We start from the raw sequence: 19,844 nt of genomic DNA on the forward strand, positions 1-19,844 counted from the left end.
GAAATAGTGCAATGGCGTTGCAGTAAGACGCCACTTCTTTTCTATGGCCCTCGTACACCTTCTGAAACAGTCCTTGATTGCTCTGGAGGGTGGATACTGATTATGGAAACGGTTTTCACAGGACTGAAGCAAGTCGTGAAACCTAAGCTTTAAGAAGCCCTCGGTCTCATTTGACCTTTCACCTTTGACACAGAGACGTGATATGTAATCCAGCAACCGTCGCTCAACACACAGGGAGAGCGCACACGCGAGCCGTCTAGACGTACAACTATCCCCCATTTATCTTCACAGCTCAGCTTCTGTAGGTAGTAGCGTTGGTGGCAGTCGGTGCTGTGTGAACGTGAGCAAACTCACTAGCTTGCTGAGCTCGCTAAGCGCTATCTCTTCTTGACAGAGAGGTGTCATGTCTGACTCTGGGTAGACAGTCTCACCACCTCCACCACTACCTCCTCCACCTCTTCCTCTTCAGACACGTGATAGCATCACACCTGCGTTCCTCAGCCCAGTCGTCAAGCCTGCGGGCGGCTAGCCGGCTAGCGCTCAAAGAAATCCCTGCCTGAGGAGGATATCACCCAGCCCTATAGGGAAAGGCCTGGTGCCTGGGCTGCAGTCAAAGGGGGCTTTGTGGTAGGGAACTGACCCTCGGTGCAGTGCAGGCAGCAGGGGCAGTGTGAAGGTGGTATATTGTGTAGTTCAGTAGCTAGCAGTGCAGTAGCTGCAGTAGGCCTCGAATGGAGTGAGGGAAGGGCATTAGCATGCTAATTGAATTATTACGCTCACTGTGTCATGAAGAAAAGACTGTAGAAAGGAAAGTGAAACTGAGTGTAGTGAAGCCTGGTAGTGCCACTGAAGAGGATGTCAAAATTATTGTTCCTGGGTCCAAATCAGGTCTTTGCTGTTCTTTCCAAGGGGAGCTGCATATCAGTGGGTTCTGACAGAATGCTGATGCAGGTCGATCGTAGTGCCGTTCAGCACTGTACTGGCATTCCATTCACTGTTTATAACATTTGGGGTATTGTTTATACAGTACACACACATTTTCTTCCAGGAAAAACCAACCACTGCAATATTAAGTTAACTGTATTTAACAGTTTCATTATGTTACTTCCTTGATGTCATTTCATGTGATCTACATACTCTCTCCCCTTTTATTTCTAAACACTCGTGTTGTAGAGCACAATCGAGCGTTGAGAAGTCTGTTATCTGACTTCTAGTCATCTGGCTCCAGGCGTCATGTTTCTCTCCGATCCGTTTGGCCTCAGCGTGTGTTAGAATGTCTGTTCTGTATTAATGGGCTGTAAACTGCTTTTAGCAGTGCAGACTCCCAAGTCTGGAACTCCCTCTCTCTCCATGTCAGAACCTCACAATCGATACGCATTTCCAAGTCCACACTAAAGACACACCTCTCCATACAGGCTTACCTGATTATCTGTTGTCTTAGCTTTTACTCTCTGTCTAATTCACTTCCCTGGTTAGCCTGTCATCTTGTTTAGTCTTCTCCATTTTTTATTCTGTCTAATGTTTAGTGTACTTTGAATATACAGTGCATTCAGAATGTATTCACTTTTGATTAAATAATACATTTTCCTCGTCAATCTACACACAATACCCCATAATGACCAAGTGAAAACAGGTTTAAAAAAACAAAACAAAAACAGAAATACCTTATTTACATAAGTATTCAGTATTCAGACCCTTTGCGATGAGACTCGAAATTGAGCTCAGGTGCATCCTGTTTCCATTGATCATCCTTGAGATGTTTTTACAACTTGATTGGAGTCCACCTGTGGTAAATTCAATTGATTGATTTGGAAAGGCACACGCCTGTCTATATAAGGTCTCACAGTTGACAGTGCATGTCAGAGCAAGAACCAAGCCATGAGATCGAAGGAATTGTCCGTAGAGCTCCGAGACAGTATTGTGTCCAGGCACAGAAAAACAAACAATTTAATACATTTTAGAATAAGGCTGTAACGTAACAAAATGTGGGAAAAGTCAAGGAGTCTGAATACTTTCCGAATGCACTTTACTTACTTATTTTAATGTGTGATTTTATTGCCTTTTACCCTGCTGATTTTCTTGTGTATTTAAAGTGACTTTGGGTGTCTTGAAAAGCGCTTAAAATAGAATAATTATTAGTAAAGTATTATTATTATTAAAGAATATAACACTCTACGCGTCACCCCTTTAAAAATCGTTGGTCCACATTATAAACCTGGTCAGGACCAGACCAAGGTGAGAGAGTCAGGTGTGTTTGTGTGTGTATGGGTGTGTGTGTGTGCATGTGACGAATGTGTTAGGCATGACCTGATGTGTGTGTGATGTACACACTCAGGGCAGAGGTCTTCCCTTGTATGCTAGCCAAAGGCCTCTTTTTACAGGGATCACTGCGAATACTATCAGGACTCAGGAGAGAACAGAGGATCACTCCTCCCATGTCAGGCCACACACTGCATGGCTGAAGGATAGACTGAGTAATTCTTCTCATATCTCCATATATCTCTACCTTCCGATTACTTGCACCATGTGTAAACTAACCTGTTACTTTCTGCATGTGTGTCTACTTCTAACGATATTGTCTCTCCACCATTCTGTCTCTCTCTGTCTTCTCACTCTCTCTGTATCTCTCTCTCTCTCTCTCTCTCTCTCTCTCTCTCTCTCTCTCTCTCTCTCTCTCTCTCTCTCTCTCTCTCTCTCTCTCTTTTTTCTCCTCTTTGTATTTGGAGATAATGATTTCCATATGTTTTAATAATATCAAGCTAATGCAAATCCAGTGAGATGCACTGAATGGTTGAATAGAGAAAATCTGTAGATGAGCTTCTGGTAAGTGTCTCCATATGTCCAGCCAGTGGGCTGTGTGCAGCTATCGTGCTGGGACTGGGGCTAAGGGGACAGGGCAGCATGTGGAGGAGAGAGTGGGCTGCTGCCCTTTCTGCAGGCTGATAATAAAGCACAGATAATAACAGAGACAGGCGGGATTACTAGCCACACACTTGCACCTGGCCATCCCCTGTCTCTCCACTGTCTTTTTTTGTCTTTTGTCAGTCCCTCGTCAGTCTCTCCTCTGTCTCTCCTCATCCTCTGGATGTGGTTGAGATGAATTCCCCCCTATCTCTTCTCTCCTCCACAAAGGAAACCTGGGGAGTCAGAGGGTTTTGTGCTCAAGAATGCTTTTAGATCATTTCTTTTCATGTACAACTAAATCAACACATTTAAGTCTTAACTTCAACTGTCATCATCCCTGTAACCAGAGGTGCTTGTGATGGACATAACCCCAGCACGTCCAATGTTGTCTAAACGCTGCAGTTAATCTCTCTCCAACATAATTTAATATTGATTTTTTTTTTATCAGGCTACTCACAAGACACCTTCACTATGCTATTTTACAAAGGGTCCTATCTAGGGCTGTGGCGGTCACAAAATGTTGTCAGCTGGTGATTGTCAAGCAAATAGCTGTCAGTCTCACGGTAATTGACAGTAATGAACATAAACACATTTAGCATCTCCTGGCTTCCACACAATCAAGTGATGCATACCTTTGGAACATTTAAAAAAAGTCTAATTAATCCATGTAATATAGCCTACACCTTCCCAATAAATTCATTCTTTATTTTAGACAGGTCTATTTCAGAAGTCTATTTCAGAAGAACAGAATAGCATACTCTGAGTTGTCCTTATGTTAGGTCCTGATGTGGCAATGCCAAATGCAAGTGGGCTACACTAGTTCAATTAGCAGACAACATTTGCTTAGAATTCCGTGGCATTATTTTATAGCATGAAGAATAAAATTTAAAGCTGAATAAAATAGAAAGGATTGTGACAGTGTTGAGTTAGGTGAAGGAGTCAGGCGCAGGAGAGCAGAGATGTCTGAAATGCGTACTTTTAATGGTCAAGTCCACCAATTACAGGTATGGCACAATACAAAAAGTCAAACGCCCTCGACAACAGAGGAACCCGTTAATCACGCAAGGAGGAACAAACAAAGCTCCTAAATAACACACGCTTATTAAATGCGTGAAACAAAAAATGGGCACAACCTAACCGAGCTACATCACAAATAAAATAATCCCGCACAAACCTAGGCAGGCAACAGGGTAAATTATACACATGGAAATTAAGGCAAATGAAACCAGGTGTGAAAGAACCAAAGACAAAATAAACAGAAAAGGAAAAAGGGATCGGTGATGGCTAGTAGACCGGCGACGCCGACCGCCGATGTCACGTTCCTGACCTGTTTTCTTTTTTCTTGTATTTATTTAGTTGGTCAGGGCGTGAGTTGGGTGGGTTTGTCTATGTTTGATTTTCTATGTTGAGATGTTTGTGTTTGGCCGGGTATGTTTCTCAATCAGAGACAGCTGTCAACGGTTGTCCCTGATTGAGAATCATACTTAGGCAGCCTGGGTTTCACGTGTGTTTTGTGGGTGTTTGTCTTCCGTGTAGTCGTTGTGCCACACGGGACTGTTTGTCGGTTTGATTTTCTATTTGTTATCTTGCTTCATATAGTGTTCAGTTCGATGCTAATAAATTATGGACACTAACCACTCCGCGTATTGGTCCGATCCTTCTCGCCTCTCCTCGTCCGAGGAGGAGGAATATGAAAGCCGTAACAGAAACACACACCACCAAAGGACCAAGCGGAGTGGAGAAGGGCGGCAACAGCAGCGGGAAAAAACCCAGGACTCCTGGACTTGGGAAGAGATCCTGGACGGCAAGGGACCCTGGGCTCAGCCAGGGGAATATCGCCGTCCCAAGGCGGAGTTGGAGGCAGCGAAGGCAGAGAGGCGCTGGTATGAGGAGGCAGCGCGGCGACGCGGCTGGGAGCCCGAGAGTCAGAACCAAACATTTCTTGGGGGGGGCACACGCGGAGTGTGGCAAAGCCGGGTAGGATACCTGAGCCAACTCCCCGTGCTTACCGTGGAGTGAGAGGGCGTCGTACTGGTCAGACACCGTGTTATGCGGTAAAGAGCACGGTGTCACCAGTACGCGTGCTTAGTCCAGTGCGGGCTATTCAACCTTGCCGCACTGGTCGGGCTAGGTTGGGCATCGAGCCGGGTGTCATGAAGCCGCCTCCAGTGCGTCTCCTCGGGCCGGCGTACATGGCACCAGCCTTACAGATGGTGTCCCCGGTTCGCCAGCATAACCCAGTGCGGGCTATTCCACCTCGCCGCACTGGCAGGGCTACGGGGACCATTCAACCTGGTAGGGTTGGGGAGGCTCGGTGCTCAAGAGCGCGTGTCCTCCTTCACGGTCCAGTATACCCGGTGCCACCTCCACGTACCAGTCCTCCGGTGGCAGCCCCCCGCACCAGGCTGTCTCTCCGGGTTCTCTCTCCAGCTGCTCCCACCTGTCCAGCGCTGTCAGAGCCTTCCTCCTCTCCAGCGCAGCCTGAGTCTGAACTGCCTGCCTTCCCAGCGCTGTCTGAACTGCCTGCCTTCCCAGCGCTGTCTGAACTGCCTGCCTTCCCAGCGCTGTCTGAACTGCCTACCTTCCCAGCGCTGTCTGAACTGCCTGCCTTCCCAGCGCTGTCTGAACTGCCTGCCTTCCCAGCGCTGTCTGAACTGCTTGCCTTCCCAGCGCTGTCTGAACTGCCTGCCTTCCCAGCGCTGTCTGAACTGCCTGCCTTCCCAGCGCTGTCTGAACTGCCTGAATTACCAGCGCTGTCTGAACTGCCTGCCTTCCCAGCGCTGTCTGAACTGCCTGCCTTCCCAGCGCTGTCTGAACTGTCTGCCTTCCCAGCGCTGTCTGAACTGCCTGCCTTCCCAGCGCTGTCTGAACTGCCTGCCTTCCCAGCGCTGTCTGAACTGTCTGTCTGCCCAGCGCTGTCTGAACTGTCTGTCTGCCCAGCGCTGTCTGAACTGCCTGCCTGCCCAGCGCTGCCCGTCTGTCCTGAGCCTTCAGAGCCGTCTGCCAGACAGGAGCCGCTAGAGCCGTCCGCCAGACAGGAGCCGCTAGAGCCTTTCGCCAGACAGGAGCCGCTAGAGCCGTCCAGCCAGGACCAGCCAGAGCCGTCCAGCCAGGATCCGCCAGAGCCGTCCAGCCAGGATCCGCCAGAGCCGTCCAGACAGGATCCGCCAGAGCCGTCCAGCCAGGATCCGCCAGAGCCGTCCAGCCAGGACCAGCCAGAGCCGTCCAGCCAGGAACCAGCGAGTGCCGTCCAGCCAGGACCAGCCAGAGCCGTACAGCCAGGATCAGCCAGAGCCGTCCAGCCAGGATCCGCCAGAACCGTCCAGCAAGGATCCGCCAGAGCCGTCCAGCCAGGATCCGCCAGAGCCGTCCAGCCAGGATCCGCCAGAGCCAGCCAGCCAGGATCCGCCAGAGCCAGCCAGCCAGGATTCGCCCCTCAGTCCAGTGCTGCCCCTCAGTCCGAAGCTGCCCCTCAGTCCGGAGCTGCCCCTCAGTCCGGAGCTGCCCCTCGGTCCGGTGCTGCCCTTTGGTATAGTGGGATTGACATGGAGGGTGGGCGTTGGGAGGTAGGCCACGGAAGCGGGGTTTGACTATGGTGGGGTGGGGACCACGACTAGCGCCAGAGCCGCCACCATGGACAGACGCCCACCCAGACCCTCCCCTAGAGTTTATGCTGGTGCGCCCGGAGTTCGCACCTTAAGGGGGGTTATGTCACGTTCCTGACCTGTTTTCCTTTTTCTTGTATTTATTTAGTTGGTCAGGGCGCGAGTTGGGTGGGTTTGTCTATGTTTGATTTTCTATGTTGGGATGTTTCTGTTCGGCCGGGTATGATTCTCAATCAGAGACAGCTGTCAATCGTTGTCCCTGATTGAGAATCATACTTAGGCAGCCTGGGTTTCACGTGTGTTTTGTGGGTGTTTGTCTTCCATGTAGTCGTTGTGCCACACGGGACTGTTTGTCGGTTTGATTTTCTATTTGTTATCTTGCTTCATATAGTGTTCAGTTCGATGCTAATAAATTATGGACACTAACCACTCCGCAAATTGGTCCGATCCTTCTTGCCTCTCCTCGTCCGAGGAGGAGGAATATGAAAGCCGTAATAGCAGAGCACCGCCCGAACAGGGAGAGGAGCTACCTTCGGTGGATGTCGTGACAAGGATATTTTCTACAAACGATTTGAGGGAGTGCACACATGTGGCTATTCTGTGTTGCGCGGTTAACAAATAAATACGTATTCGTAAAGGCTTAATTTAGAGTTAATAATGTAACTTTCGTTGTTCTATAAAGGTTGGGCTATATATTTAGATTTAATACATTGTAAGGCTGCATGATGCAACTCTAATTTTTTAATTTTTTTTATTTTCTTTATTTAACCAGGTAGGCTAGTTGAGGACAAGTTCTCATTTGCAACTGCGACCTGGCCAAGATAAAGCATAGCAGTGTGAACAGACAACAACACAAAGTTACACATGGAGTAAACAATAAACAAGTCAATAACATGGTAGAAAAAAGAGAATCTATATACAATGTGTGCAAAAGGCATGAGGTAGGCAATAAATCGAAATTACAATTTAGCAGATTAACACTGGAGTGGTAAATCATCAGATGATCATGTGCAAGAAGAGATACTGGTGTGCAAAAGAGCAGAAAAGTAAATAAATAAAAGCAGTATGGGGGTGAGGTAGGTAAATTGGGTGGGTAGTTTACAGATGGACTATGTACAGCTGCAGCGATCGGTTAGCTGCTCGGATAGCAGATTTTTAAAGTTGTTGAGGGAGATAAAAGTCTCCAACTTCAGAGATTTTTGCAATTCGTTCCAGTCGCAGGCAGCAGAGAACTGGAAGGAAAGGCGTCCAAATGAGGTTTTGGCTTTAGGGATGATCAGTGAGATACACCTGCTGGAGCGCGTGCTACGGGTGGGTGTAGCCATCGTGACCAGTGAACTGAGATAAGGCGGCACTTTACCTAGCATAGCCTTGTAGATGACCTGGAGCCAGTGGGTCTGACGACGAACATGTAGCGAGGGCCAGCCGACTAGGGCATACAGGTCGCAGTGGTGGGTCGTATAAGGTGCTTTAGTAACAAAACGGATGGCACTGTGATAAACTGCATCCAGTTTGCTGAGTAGAGTATTGGAAGCTATTTTGTAGATGACATCGCCGAAGTCGAGGATCGGTAGGATAGTCAGTTTTACTAGGGTAAGTTTGGCGGCGTGAGTGAAGGGGGCTTTGTTCCGGAATAGAAAGCCGACTCTAGATTTGATTTTGGATTGGAGATGTTTGATATGAGTCTGGAAGGAGAGTTTGCAGTCTAGCCAGACACCTAGGTACTTATAGATGTCCACATATTCTAGGTCGGAACCGTCCAGGGTGGTGATGCTAGTCGGGCGTGCGGGTGCAGGCAGCGAACGGTTGAAAAGCATGCATTTGGTTTTACTAGCGTTTAAGAGCAGTTGGAGGCCACGGAAGGAGTGTTGTATGGCATTGAAGCTCGTTTGGAGGTTAGATAGCACAGTGTCCAGGGAAGGGCCGGAAGTATACAGAATGGTGTCGTCTGCGTAGAGGTGGATCAGGGAATCGCCCGCAGCAAGAGCAACATCATTGATGTATACAGAGAAAAGAGTCGGCCCGAGAATTGAACCCTGTGGTACCCCCATAGAGACTGCCAGAGGACCGGACAACATGCCCTCCGATTTGACACACTGAACTCTGTCTGCAAAGTAGTTGGTGAACCAGGCAAGGCAGTCATTAGAAAAACCGAGGCTATTGAGTCTGCCGATAAGAATATGGTGATTGACAGAGTCGAAAGCCTTGGCCAGGTCGATGAAGACGGCTGCACAGTAATGTCTTTTATCGATGGCGGTTATGATATCGTTTAGTACCTTGAGCGTGGCTGAGGTGCACCCGTGACCGGCTCGGAAACCGGATTGCACAGCGGAGAAGGTACGGTGGGATTCGAGATGGTCAGTGATCTGTTTGTTGACTTGGCTTTCGAAGACCTTAGCTAGGCAGGGCAGGATGGATATAGGTCTGTAACAGTTTGGGTCCAGGGTGTCTCCCCCTTTGAAGAGGGGGATGACAGCGGCAGCTTTCCAATCCTTGGGGATCTCAGATGATACGAAGGAGAGGTTGAACAGGCTGGTAATAGGGGGTGCGACAATGGCGGCGAACAGTTTCAGAAATAGGGGGTCCAGATTGTCAAGCCCAGCTGATTTGTATGGGTCCAGGTTTTCCAGCTCTTTCAGAACATCTGCTATCTGGATATGGGTAAAGGAGAAGCTGGGGAGGCTTGGGCGAGTAGCAGCGGGGGGGGCGGGGCTGTTGGCCAAGGTTGGAGTCGCCAGGTGGAAGGCATGGCCAGCCATTGAGAAATGTTTGTTGAAGTTTTCGATTATCACGGACTTATCAGTGGTGACCGTGTTATCTAGCCTCAGTGCAGTGGGCAGCTGGGAGGAGGTGCTCTTGTTTTCCATGGACTTTACAGTATCCCAGAACTTTTTGGAGTTAGAGCTACAGGATGCAAATTTCTGCTTGAAAAAGCTGGCCTTTGCTTTCCTGACTGACTGCGTGTATTGGTTCCTGACTTCCCTGAACAGTTGCATATCGCGGGGGCTCTTCGATGCTATTGCAGTTCGCCACAGGATGTTTTTGTGCTGGTCGAGGGCAGTCAGGTCTGGAGTGAACCAAGGGCTATATCTGTTCTTGGTTCTGCATTTTTTGAACGGAGCATGCTTGTCTAATATGGTGAGGAAGTAACTTTTAAAGAATGACCAGGCATCCTCAACTGACGGGATGAGGTCAATATCCTTCCAGGGTACCCGGGCCAGGTCGATTAGAAAGGCCTGCTCGCAGAAGTGTTTTAGGGAGCCTTTGACAGTGATGAGGGGTGGTCGTTTGACCGTGGACCCGTGGCGGATACATGCAATGAGGCAGTGATCGCTGAGATCTTGATTGAAGACAGCAGAGGTGTATTTGGAGGGCAAGTTGGTCAGGATAATGTCTATTAGGGTGCCCTTGTTTACGGATTTAGGGTTGTACCTGGTGGGTTCCTTGATGATTTGTGTGAGATTGAGGGCATCAAGCTTAGATTGTAGGACTGCCGGGGTGTTAAGCATATCCCAGTTTAGGTCACCTAACAGAACAAACTCTGAAGCTAGATGGGGAGCGATCAATTCACAGATGGTGTCCAGGGCACAGCTGGGAGCTGAGGGGGGTCGGTAGCAGGCGGCAACAGTGAGAGACTTATTTCTGGAGAGATTAATTTTTAAAATTAGAAGTTCGAACTGTTTGGGCATAGACTTGGAAAGTATGACAGAACTTTGCAGGCTATCTCTGCAGTAGATTGCAACTCCTCCCCCTTTGGCAGTTCTATCTTGACGGAAAGTGTTATAGTTGGGTATGGAAATCTCAGAGTTTTTGGTGGCCTTCCTAAGCCAGGATTCAGACACGGCAAGGCCATCAGGGTTGGCAGAGTGTGCTAATCCGGTGAGTAAGGCAAACTTAGGGAGGAGGCTTCTGATGTTGACATGCATGAGGCCAAGGCTTTTTCGATCACAGAAGTCAACAAATGAGGGTGACTGGGGACATGCAGGGCCTGGGTTTACCTCCACATCACCCGAGGAACAGAGGAGTAGTAGGATGAGGGTGCGGTTAAAGGCTATCAAAACTGGTCGCCTAGAGCGTTGGGGACAAGGAATAAAAGGAGCAGATTTATGGGCGTGGTAGAATAGATTCTGGGCATAATGTGCAGACCAGGGTATGGTGGGGCACGGGTACAGCGGAGGCAAGCCCAGGCACTGGGTGATGATAAGAGAGGTTGTATCTCTGGACATGCTGGTCTCAATGGGTGAGGTCACCGCATGTGTGGGGGGTGGGACAAAGGAGGTATCAGAGGTACGGAGAGTGGAACTACGGGGTCCATTGCAAACCAAAACAATGATAACTAGCCTGAACAACAGTATGCAAGGCATATTGATATTTGAGAGAGACATACAATAAGGCATAAAGTGATTGCAGGTCATGATTGGGAGAGCTAGCTAAAACAACAGGTGAGATAACAGCAGCTAGTCAGCTAACACAGCAACAGAAGGTAAAAATGGCGACGACTAGGCAGAGAGGGTCGGATTAACTACACACAGATCCTGAGTTAAGGCACAGAGCCGACAGATAAAACACAAATAAACAGAATGGAGTACCATGAATTAATGGACAGTCAAGCAGGCATCAGCTATATAGCCAAGTGATCATAGTGTCCAGGGGGCAGCCGTAGATGGAGCAGTGAGGCCTCCACTAAGCTAGCACGCGTTTAAAGTTAGTAGCCCGGCGGGTGGTCTGCTCAGACGGAGGGGGTCTGCTCAGACGGAGGCCGGTTGAGGGCACCGGTTGAGGGCACGTCTGCAGACCAGACGTGGTCGTGTCGACAGAGAATCCAAGCCGGATAGCGATGGCGAAAGAGAGGTTGTGAATTGTAGAATTGTGTTTGCTAACTGGTGCTAGCTTCCTGGCTGCGCTAGTTGCAAGATAAGCTAGCAGTTAGCAGACCGGGGCAGGCAAGTTAGCCTTTGGGGGACGTCGCGATTGGGGGGGAAGTCTGTTTTTGCCTCTTTGTGCGGTGACGTCGATAGACCAGTCGTGGAATTAGCAGGGTTCCAGGTAGCTCTAGGTAGCTAACAGGCCTAGTAGGTTAGCAGGATGGGCCTTCAGCGGGCGTCACGCCTGAGGGGCCTGTTGGAGTCCTCGGGCAGATTATGTCGGTATTCCAGTCGTAGAGGATCGGCGGGGTTCCGTGCTCCGTACCGGCAGTAAAGGGGTCCGGATATTGTAGCCCAGGAGTGGGCTTCAGTGGTAGCACAGGAGCCCTAGCCGGGCTAGCTTCAGGCTAATTGGTGCTTGCTCCGGGATGTAAACGCTAGCCAGGAGTGGTCACCCGGGATTGTGGTTAGCTAGTTGCGAAGATCCAGATGAAAATGTTCAGAGTTTGCGGTAGGAATCCGGGGATATGGAGAGAAATAGGTCCGTTATGCTCTGGTTTTAGTCACGTTGTTCGAACTAGCGAGAGCTTTCCGAGCTAAAGGTTAGCTGATGACCGCTAGCAATGGTTTGCTAACTGATAGCTGGTAGGCAGTTAGCTGGCTATCTTCAGTAGATGGATTCCAGATCAGAAGTAAATAGAAATACTTTAGAAAAAAGCAGATCCACGCCACATTGGGTGAGGCGGGTTGCAGGAGAGTATTTAGAAGTTGAGGTTTAAGAAAGTATTTTTAAAAGATATGCGAAGAAAAAGATGTAAAAAGATATATACAAGGGACACGGGACACGACAGGACAAAGACGTCTACACTGCTACGCCAGCTTGGATTTGAAAAGTTCCTTGAGCTCTACTTTGTTTTTTTTGCGCAGGCTGTACGCACTACATCAGTAAATTGACAACCACTTCATATAGCCAAGAATATCATGGCGGAATACCCTTTGTGTGGCTGTAATGCACCCTAAAAACATCCATGCCTTTTGCGGCCAGTGGCCAATGTGCGCTTCTCCCTGAGTGCTGCACGCTCCATCACGTGACCGGGTCTTTCTCACAGGCTAAAAGTGAAGACAGACACATCGGGGATGCAACTGTGCGAGTCCTTATCCAATTCGAGGTGCATGTTAAAAATATTGGAAAAACTGTCCACATTTACTTTTCGTCACCCAACAATATGAGTAGGCCTAGCGAACAGCAAAAGCACTAGCCTATGTCAATCTGCAATCCCACATAGTACAAAGATCAACCTATTCTATTCTGTGCGAGAAAAAAATATTCCAAACATAGTCTGCGATGCGATAGATCCCAAATTAATACAATCACTAGCATCCAAAAAACTTTTTACGCAATGTGGCTGACTCAACAGATCAGAACGTTTAGCTTAAAATGTTGATAAACTATTAGGCTATTTCTTCACATTATAAGCACAGCAATGCACACATGGCAGTAGGCTATGAGCGCGAATGTTCCATTAGCAGAAAACACCATTATCAAAAGTGACAAATGCAATTATGCATAGTCCTCATTTGGACTAATCTTCCAAGAGTCCTTAAACATTAAAATACAATTTATAATACGATCACATGTTCACATATAACACACTGTTACAAACAGACATAATACACTGACATATTGACCAGATAAATACTCTTAACAGTCTAAAAAGATAGATTAATTCCTTCATCTACCATACTCCCGCACAACCAAATGTATTATATTTAAATGGTTCTAAAGTATTGTTTGAATGTATATATTGAAAGGTTTCTGGTTTGCTCTGATACGTTCATTATTCAATTTCTTTAATGCTCTAAATCGAAATGTAATGCTTTTGTTATAAAGGTGCATTTTTATATTGAAAATGATCTTCCCCAAAATTGAAACTCACACGCTGCTTATGTATGCCAGTTAGGCTACACACCCCTTGTAAAGTGTATTAATGTGATTAATTTTAAGAAGTTATTTGGCCACTTTAGTTGTGATACTAACCTTATGAAACATATAGGCCTATGGGCTAGGCTACATTAACAACTATGATTTGAAAAAGTCGCAAAATAAGCCATTGTTTCTTATGCTGGGCATCATTCTCAAGTGATAATATATCATTCACAAGTGATAGGTTAATATTGTCACCCATCAGACTATTCTTCATTTAATCTTGTCTTTACATACACTAAATAATATATGTGTTATAATTTGTTTTGATTTAGAATGGACCATTATTATCAGGGTCAGCAGGGAAAAAAATACATGTCATCTATGCACCTAGATAGCGAATGGAGTACGCTTTCCACCATGGTTTATTTTCATGCCAGCTAGGTAGGCTATACTCCTGTTGTAAATAAGTAATGTTCTTAATATTAGGAAAGTTGAGAAATAAATATAGTAGGCCTAGCTTATAGAAAGCTGATTCTCCTATTTTTAGTAGAGGCCATTACTCTGTTTTCTTGTGCAATTGCATAGCCTATTGAAATGTTGCACAACATGAGCTCATGGGATCCCATGAAGTGTTTGATTAGATTTTCAAAATACATTTGCATTGATTGTCAGAGTGATTAGAGGAACAATAGAGTGCTGAGTACCAGGCAGTTAGCAAGTTTGGTAGGCTACTAAGGACCATCACCAGCATCAGAGCTTGGAGAAGCCTAATTACTGTGAATTTGATTTTCTTCATGACCTCGTGACTGCCGGCGTGGCGGTAATATGGTCACCGCACAGCCCTAGTCTTATTGGTCCCTGTCCCTGTTGAATGGGGCCGACTTGGTTAGTTTGGAATTTATGTTCTGTTTCCCCAAAAGGACTTATCCTACCATTAATCACCAGTGGATTTATATCTGGTTGTTATATTTAGTTTGTCCCCTGCTAAAACATTTGGCAGGCCTGGTCCAAAAGGAGTATACATGTACCCACCGTTTGTGGTACAACACCTGTAAGAGAGACAGAGTATCCACTGTGACTATAGGAATGGGTGACTGGCCTTGCCTTCACTCTGCTCTGTGAGCTTCTGGGATGCTGGTGGAAAAGTGATGAGGAAAATCACATCCATATGTCATAACTCAGACAGGCAGGCAGGCAGGCAGAGAAACAGTTAGACAGACAGAAATACAAAAAGACAGACAGGCATTGGCATATGGCCCACAGAGCACCTACAGAAACACAGAGAGAGAGAGAGAGAGAGAGAGCGAGCTCAGCTCTGACCAGAGAGTGGAAACTCCACACGCGGTAACATTACTCAGACAGTGATTCCAGTGACTCCTTTGAAACAAATGTGTGGTTGATGAACCCATTTTCTCCTTAATCTTAATTTTCCTCAACATTGTGTCTTCCTGTTTTGCAGGGTCCTCCTGGTCCCCATGGAAACCCTGGTCACCCCGGACCCCCTGGACTTAAGGTATGTATTTATTTGATTGGGGACAATATTAGAGGGACAATATAGAGACTGATATAAGTGATAGTGTATGAGTGAGAATGAATAGCTTCTCTCTTTCGGGTTCTCACCATGCTCTAAGATGGTCTGGAGAGCTTGGTAATGTACAGTCACCTCCAAAATAATTGGCACCCTTGATAAAAATTTTGAGCTATATTGTATGCTAAATTAAATGTGGAAATTATATTATTTTATACTAATACATATACAAGGAGAAAAATATTTTGTTTAATAAGTAATATATATACAGTGGGGAGAACAAGTATTGGAAACACTGCTGATTTTGCAGGTTTTCCTACTTACAAAGCATGAGGAGGTCTGTAATTTTTATCATAGGTACACTTCAACTGTGAGAGACGGAATCTAAAACAAAAATCCCGAAAATCACATTGTATGATTTTTAAGTAATTTGCATTTTATTGCATAACATAAGTATTTGATTCATCAGAATAGCAGAACTTAGTATTTGGTACAGAAACCTTTGTTCGCACTTACAGAGATCATACGCTTCCTGTAGTTCTTGACCAGGTTTACACACACTGCAGCAAGGATTTTGGCCCACTCCTCCATACAGACCTTCTCCAGATCCTTCAGGTTTCGGGGCTGTCGCTGGGCAATACAGACTTTCAGCTCCCTCCAAAGATTTTCTATTGGGTTCAGGTCTGGAGACTGGCTAGGCCACTCCAGGACCCTGAGATGCTTCTTACGGAGCCACTCCTTAGTTGCCCTGGCTGTGTGTTTCGGGTCGTTGTCACGCTGGAAGACCCAGCCACGACCCATCTTCAATGCTCTTACTGAGGGAAGGAGGTTGTTGGCCAAGATCTCGCGATACATGGCCCCATCCATCCTCCCCTCAATACGGTGCAGTCATCCTGTCCCCTTTGCAGAAAAGCATCCCCAAAGAATGATGTTGCCACCTCCATGCTTCACGGTTGGGATGGTGTTCTTGGGGTTGTACTCATCCTTCTTCTTCCTCCAAACACGGCGAGTGGAGTTTAGACCAAAAAGCTCTATTTTTGTCTCATCAGACCACATTACCTTCTCCCATTCCTCCTCTGGATCATCCAGATGGTCATTGGCAAACTTCAGACGGGCCTGGACATGCGCTGGCTTGAGCAGGTGGACCTTGCGTGCGCTGCAGGATTTTAATCCATAGTGTATTACTAATGGTTTTCTTTGAGACTGTGGTCCCAGCTTTCTTCAGGTCATTGACCAGGTCCTGCCGTGTTGTTCTGGGCTGATCCCTCACCTTCCTCATGATCATTGATGCCCCACGAGGTGAGATCTTGCATGGTGCCCCAGACCGAGGGTGATTGACCGTCATCTTGAACTTCTTCCATTTTCTAATAATTGCGCCAACAGTTGTTGCCTTCTCACCAAGCTGCTTGCCTATTGTCCTGTAGCCCATCCCATGTGCAGTTGCAAACCGTAGTCTGGCTTTTTATGGCGGTTTTGGAGCTGTGGCTTCTTCTTTGCTGAGCGGCCTTTCAGGTTATGTCGATATAGGACTCGTTTACTGTGGATATAGAAACTTTTGTACCTGTTTCCTACAGCATCTTCACAAGGTCCTTTGCTGTTGTTCTGGGATTGATTTGCACTTTTCGCACCAAAGTACTTTCATCTCTAGGAGACAGAACGCGTCTCCTTCCTGAGCAGTATGCCGGCTGTGTGGTCCCATGGTGTTTATACTTGCATACTATTGTTTGTACAGATGAACGTGGTACCTTCAGGCGTTTGGAAATTGCTCCCAAGGATGAACCAGACTTGTGGAGGTCTACAATTAATTTTCTGAGGTCTTGGCTGATTTCTTTTGATTATCCCATGATGTCAAGCAAAGATGCACAGAGTTTGAAGGTAGGCCTTGAAATACATCCACATGTACACCTCCAATTGACTCAAATGATGTCAATTAGCCTATCAGAAGCTTCTAAAGCCATGACATAATTTTATGGAATTTTCCAAGCTGTTTAAAGGCACAGTCAACATAGTGTATGTTAACTTCTGACCCACTGGAATTGTGATACAGTAAATTATAAGTGAAATAATCTGTCTGTAAACAATTGTTGGAAAAATGACTTGTGTCATGCACAAAGTCGATGTCCTAACCGACTTGCAAAAACTATAGTTTGTTAACAAGAAATTTGCGGAGTGGTTGAAAAACGAGTTTTAATGACTCCAACCTTAGTGTATGTAAACTTCCGACTTCAACTGTAGGTGCTAGGCAAAAGGACTGGTCACAGATAGAACAATAAGGTTTAGTAAATCTTTGGACTGGTCGTCCGTTCTATACAAAACGGTTGCTATGCAGGCTGGATAAAGTTCTTATCACTTGCGCTAGCCAACCTCAGCTAACTCGGTCACGTCATACATTGAACCTGGAATGAGACCGTACACTAGCTGCATTACGTTTTGTTTGAGATTATTTTTCTATTGGCATTTAGTTGGAATGTCCACGATAATGACGTTGATGTGTGATTTCGACTGGCTCCGAAAAAGTTGTCTTGTCTGGGCAATGTTCAATCTATGTATGGTACTACAGAGATCTGTCCGACCTCGTTGTTTCCGAGGTCGGACAGGCAGATGGCGAGGCATACAGTATATTAACCCTGGCTGTACCAAACTAAATGCTAGGCTGGAAGCAAAGGGGAAATAATGTGCGAGTCGAGATAAATACAAGAGACTATTCGGACAGCGACATGAACATGATATTCTGATGGAGGCACAGTGATCCTTTTCAGATGGAACTGTTAGCAGACAAACTGTAGGTGTGTCTGTGATGGCCAATACTGCACGGCTTGGAACGCTGCTCGGCCAAGCAGCAATCCAGGATCCAAACAACCAGTTTTAGAATATTGTTTGCTCATGTTTATCAAGGGTGCCAGTACATTCGGAGGTTACTGTAATTGAACGACATCTTTGAATGTCCCTGGCATGTATAGCTAATGTATAGTTGATGTATAGATAGTGTATATATTGTTAAAATTCACTACATGTACACCCAGATCAGTCATAAAACATAGCCTACTGTTCCACACTCTGTTCCACAACTGTTGCAGACTGTTGACTGTGTCTTTTATGAATTCACAAGTAACAACTTACTAAACGAGAATGGAAACATTTTCATGTTATTGTTCCGTACTTAATCCTTATGGCCACATTCATTTTCAACTGGGCATTTTCCCACTCCATGTTCACAATAGTAAAACGTAATCGATACCAGCTTTTGACCGGAGCCCATGTTCATACCACCATAACTCTTATTTATGTGTTAGAGTGGAAAAAGAGGAAGCGAGGGAGAAGGAGAGAGAGCGATACAGAGAGACAGTTAGAGAAAGAGAGAGAGAGAGAGAGAGAGAGAGAGAGAGAGAGAGAGAGAGAGAGAGAGAGAGAGAGAGAGAGAGAGAGAGAGAGAGAGAGAGAGAGAAGTAGTCGAGCTGGCGCGTCACCAAAGGTAGTCCATCTCACTTTGACCTACTCTATATACACGCAACTTTGGAAAGATGGAAAAAGCTCATGTGTGTGCAACCCCTGTCTCTTCTGACACAACCCCAGTGCAATTACCCAGTATGTGGTCTTGTCCTCTTAGAACTGTGCCCGTGACACTTCTGATAAAGACAGTGAGAGTGAGAAAGCTGACTTTTGTAGAGTTTAAGACAAACAATTAAATAACTTGTTTTTTTTATGTACAATTGGCCCTCAAGTGTAAATAAACTGCTTCACGTTGTTTTAAATTTCCTCTCCGATAAAAGAGAGTGATGGACAGTGAAATCCTACAATGTTCCTGACTGTAGATGTTGGCACCAGTTACAACCTCCTTTCCCTAGTCTTGTCCAGGTGAGGCCGTTCTGGAGGACATTTAAAGAAAGACCTTGGCAGTGTCCCAAATGGCACCCTATTGCCTGTCCCAAATGGCAACCTATTGCCTATACATAGTGCACGACTTTTGACCAGGGCTCATAGGGCTCTAGTCAAAAGTAGTGCACTACAAGGATAATAGAGTGCTGTTTGGGACACATACCCTTTTCATGCCATGTTGGGGCTTATATGAAAATTTTGAATTTATTGGTGCAATGGTGATTATGGAGAAGCTTATATTTCCACCATCAATAAATAACCTTGTAGAATAATTGTATTATTTTGTGTCCGTTTATGCCTTTTCACAGGAGTGTGACTGCTAGAGTACCTGCTGAAATAGGCCTGTTGCATTCAGAGGTGGAGATGTAAATTGCTCCCCAACCTTTTTTATTGTAGGCACACAGGAGAAAGTCGTTAACTGCAGGAGAGCATTCATACATGTTACTCACATACAGTGTTTGTTCAGAAGCCCAGTGTTTGTAAAATCATTTTCCTTTTTATCCAATTCCTTTGACAAACACATATTTTACAGCTGGTTGCAAATGTTTCTGTGTTAATCCTTGAATGGCTCCATTAACATGTGTTGTGGGTTGCTTTCCTTTCCACCTGACTTGACCAGTAAAAACTCTGGGCCCTACTTATAAATTAAAGGTCATTACGAGGGCCCCCACAAGGGTCCTGGTTTTATATATGATTGAGGCCATAGATTAATAGCGTCTGACGTCTTTATGGTACAGTAGTAAGATTTAAAAGTAAGCACTTCCCAGTTCCCTGGAGTAGAGAAGCAGTCAGACAACATCCCACTGCTGCCTGAAAAGGACAAGGAATGTGCCTGGTCACTCCCAATGGCTTTTCAGAAGCTTGCTGTAAACTGAAATATTAATGGACTCTGTCTTGTGTAAATACAACTGCTACTATTGTGTGTGAACCCTTTCCCTCCCTTACACTGCATGCAAGCGTGTCTACTGTAATGCTCCACCTCTGTGTGATTCAACAGCATAGCTTTGCAGAGAATGTGTAAATGCACTATTACGTCAAGCTATTGTGTGTGTACCGGATCACTAACGTTGACCAACAGTGAGTACCGTAGGCCTTCATGTAAACTTTAGTGCTTGAGTTCTGAATGCCCTGGTAGAGAA

General features: G+C 46.1%; 1 protein-coding gene across 1 annotated transcript in view; it reads left to right on the forward strand.

Annotated features, from left to right (window-relative positions):
- The window catches only part of LOC129853869 (collagen alpha-1(XXVII) chain B-like), a 144,962-nt gene that overhangs the window by 31,840 nt on the left and 93,278 nt on the right, over nt 1–19,844 (forward strand). The window contains exon 5 of the mRNA XM_055920333.1: nt 14,761–14,814. Coding sequence (XP_055776308.1) covers nt 14,761–14,814 — 54 coding nt within the window. The remainder of the gene's footprint in view (nt 1–14,760; nt 14,815–19,844) is intronic.

Source organism: Salvelinus fontinalis, chromosome 4 (genome assembly GCF_029448725.1).
Source record: "Salvelinus fontinalis isolate EN_2023a chromosome 4, ASM2944872v1, whole genome shotgun sequence".
NCBI lineage: Eukaryota > Metazoa > Chordata > Actinopteri > Salmoniformes > Salmonidae > Salvelinus > Salvelinus fontinalis.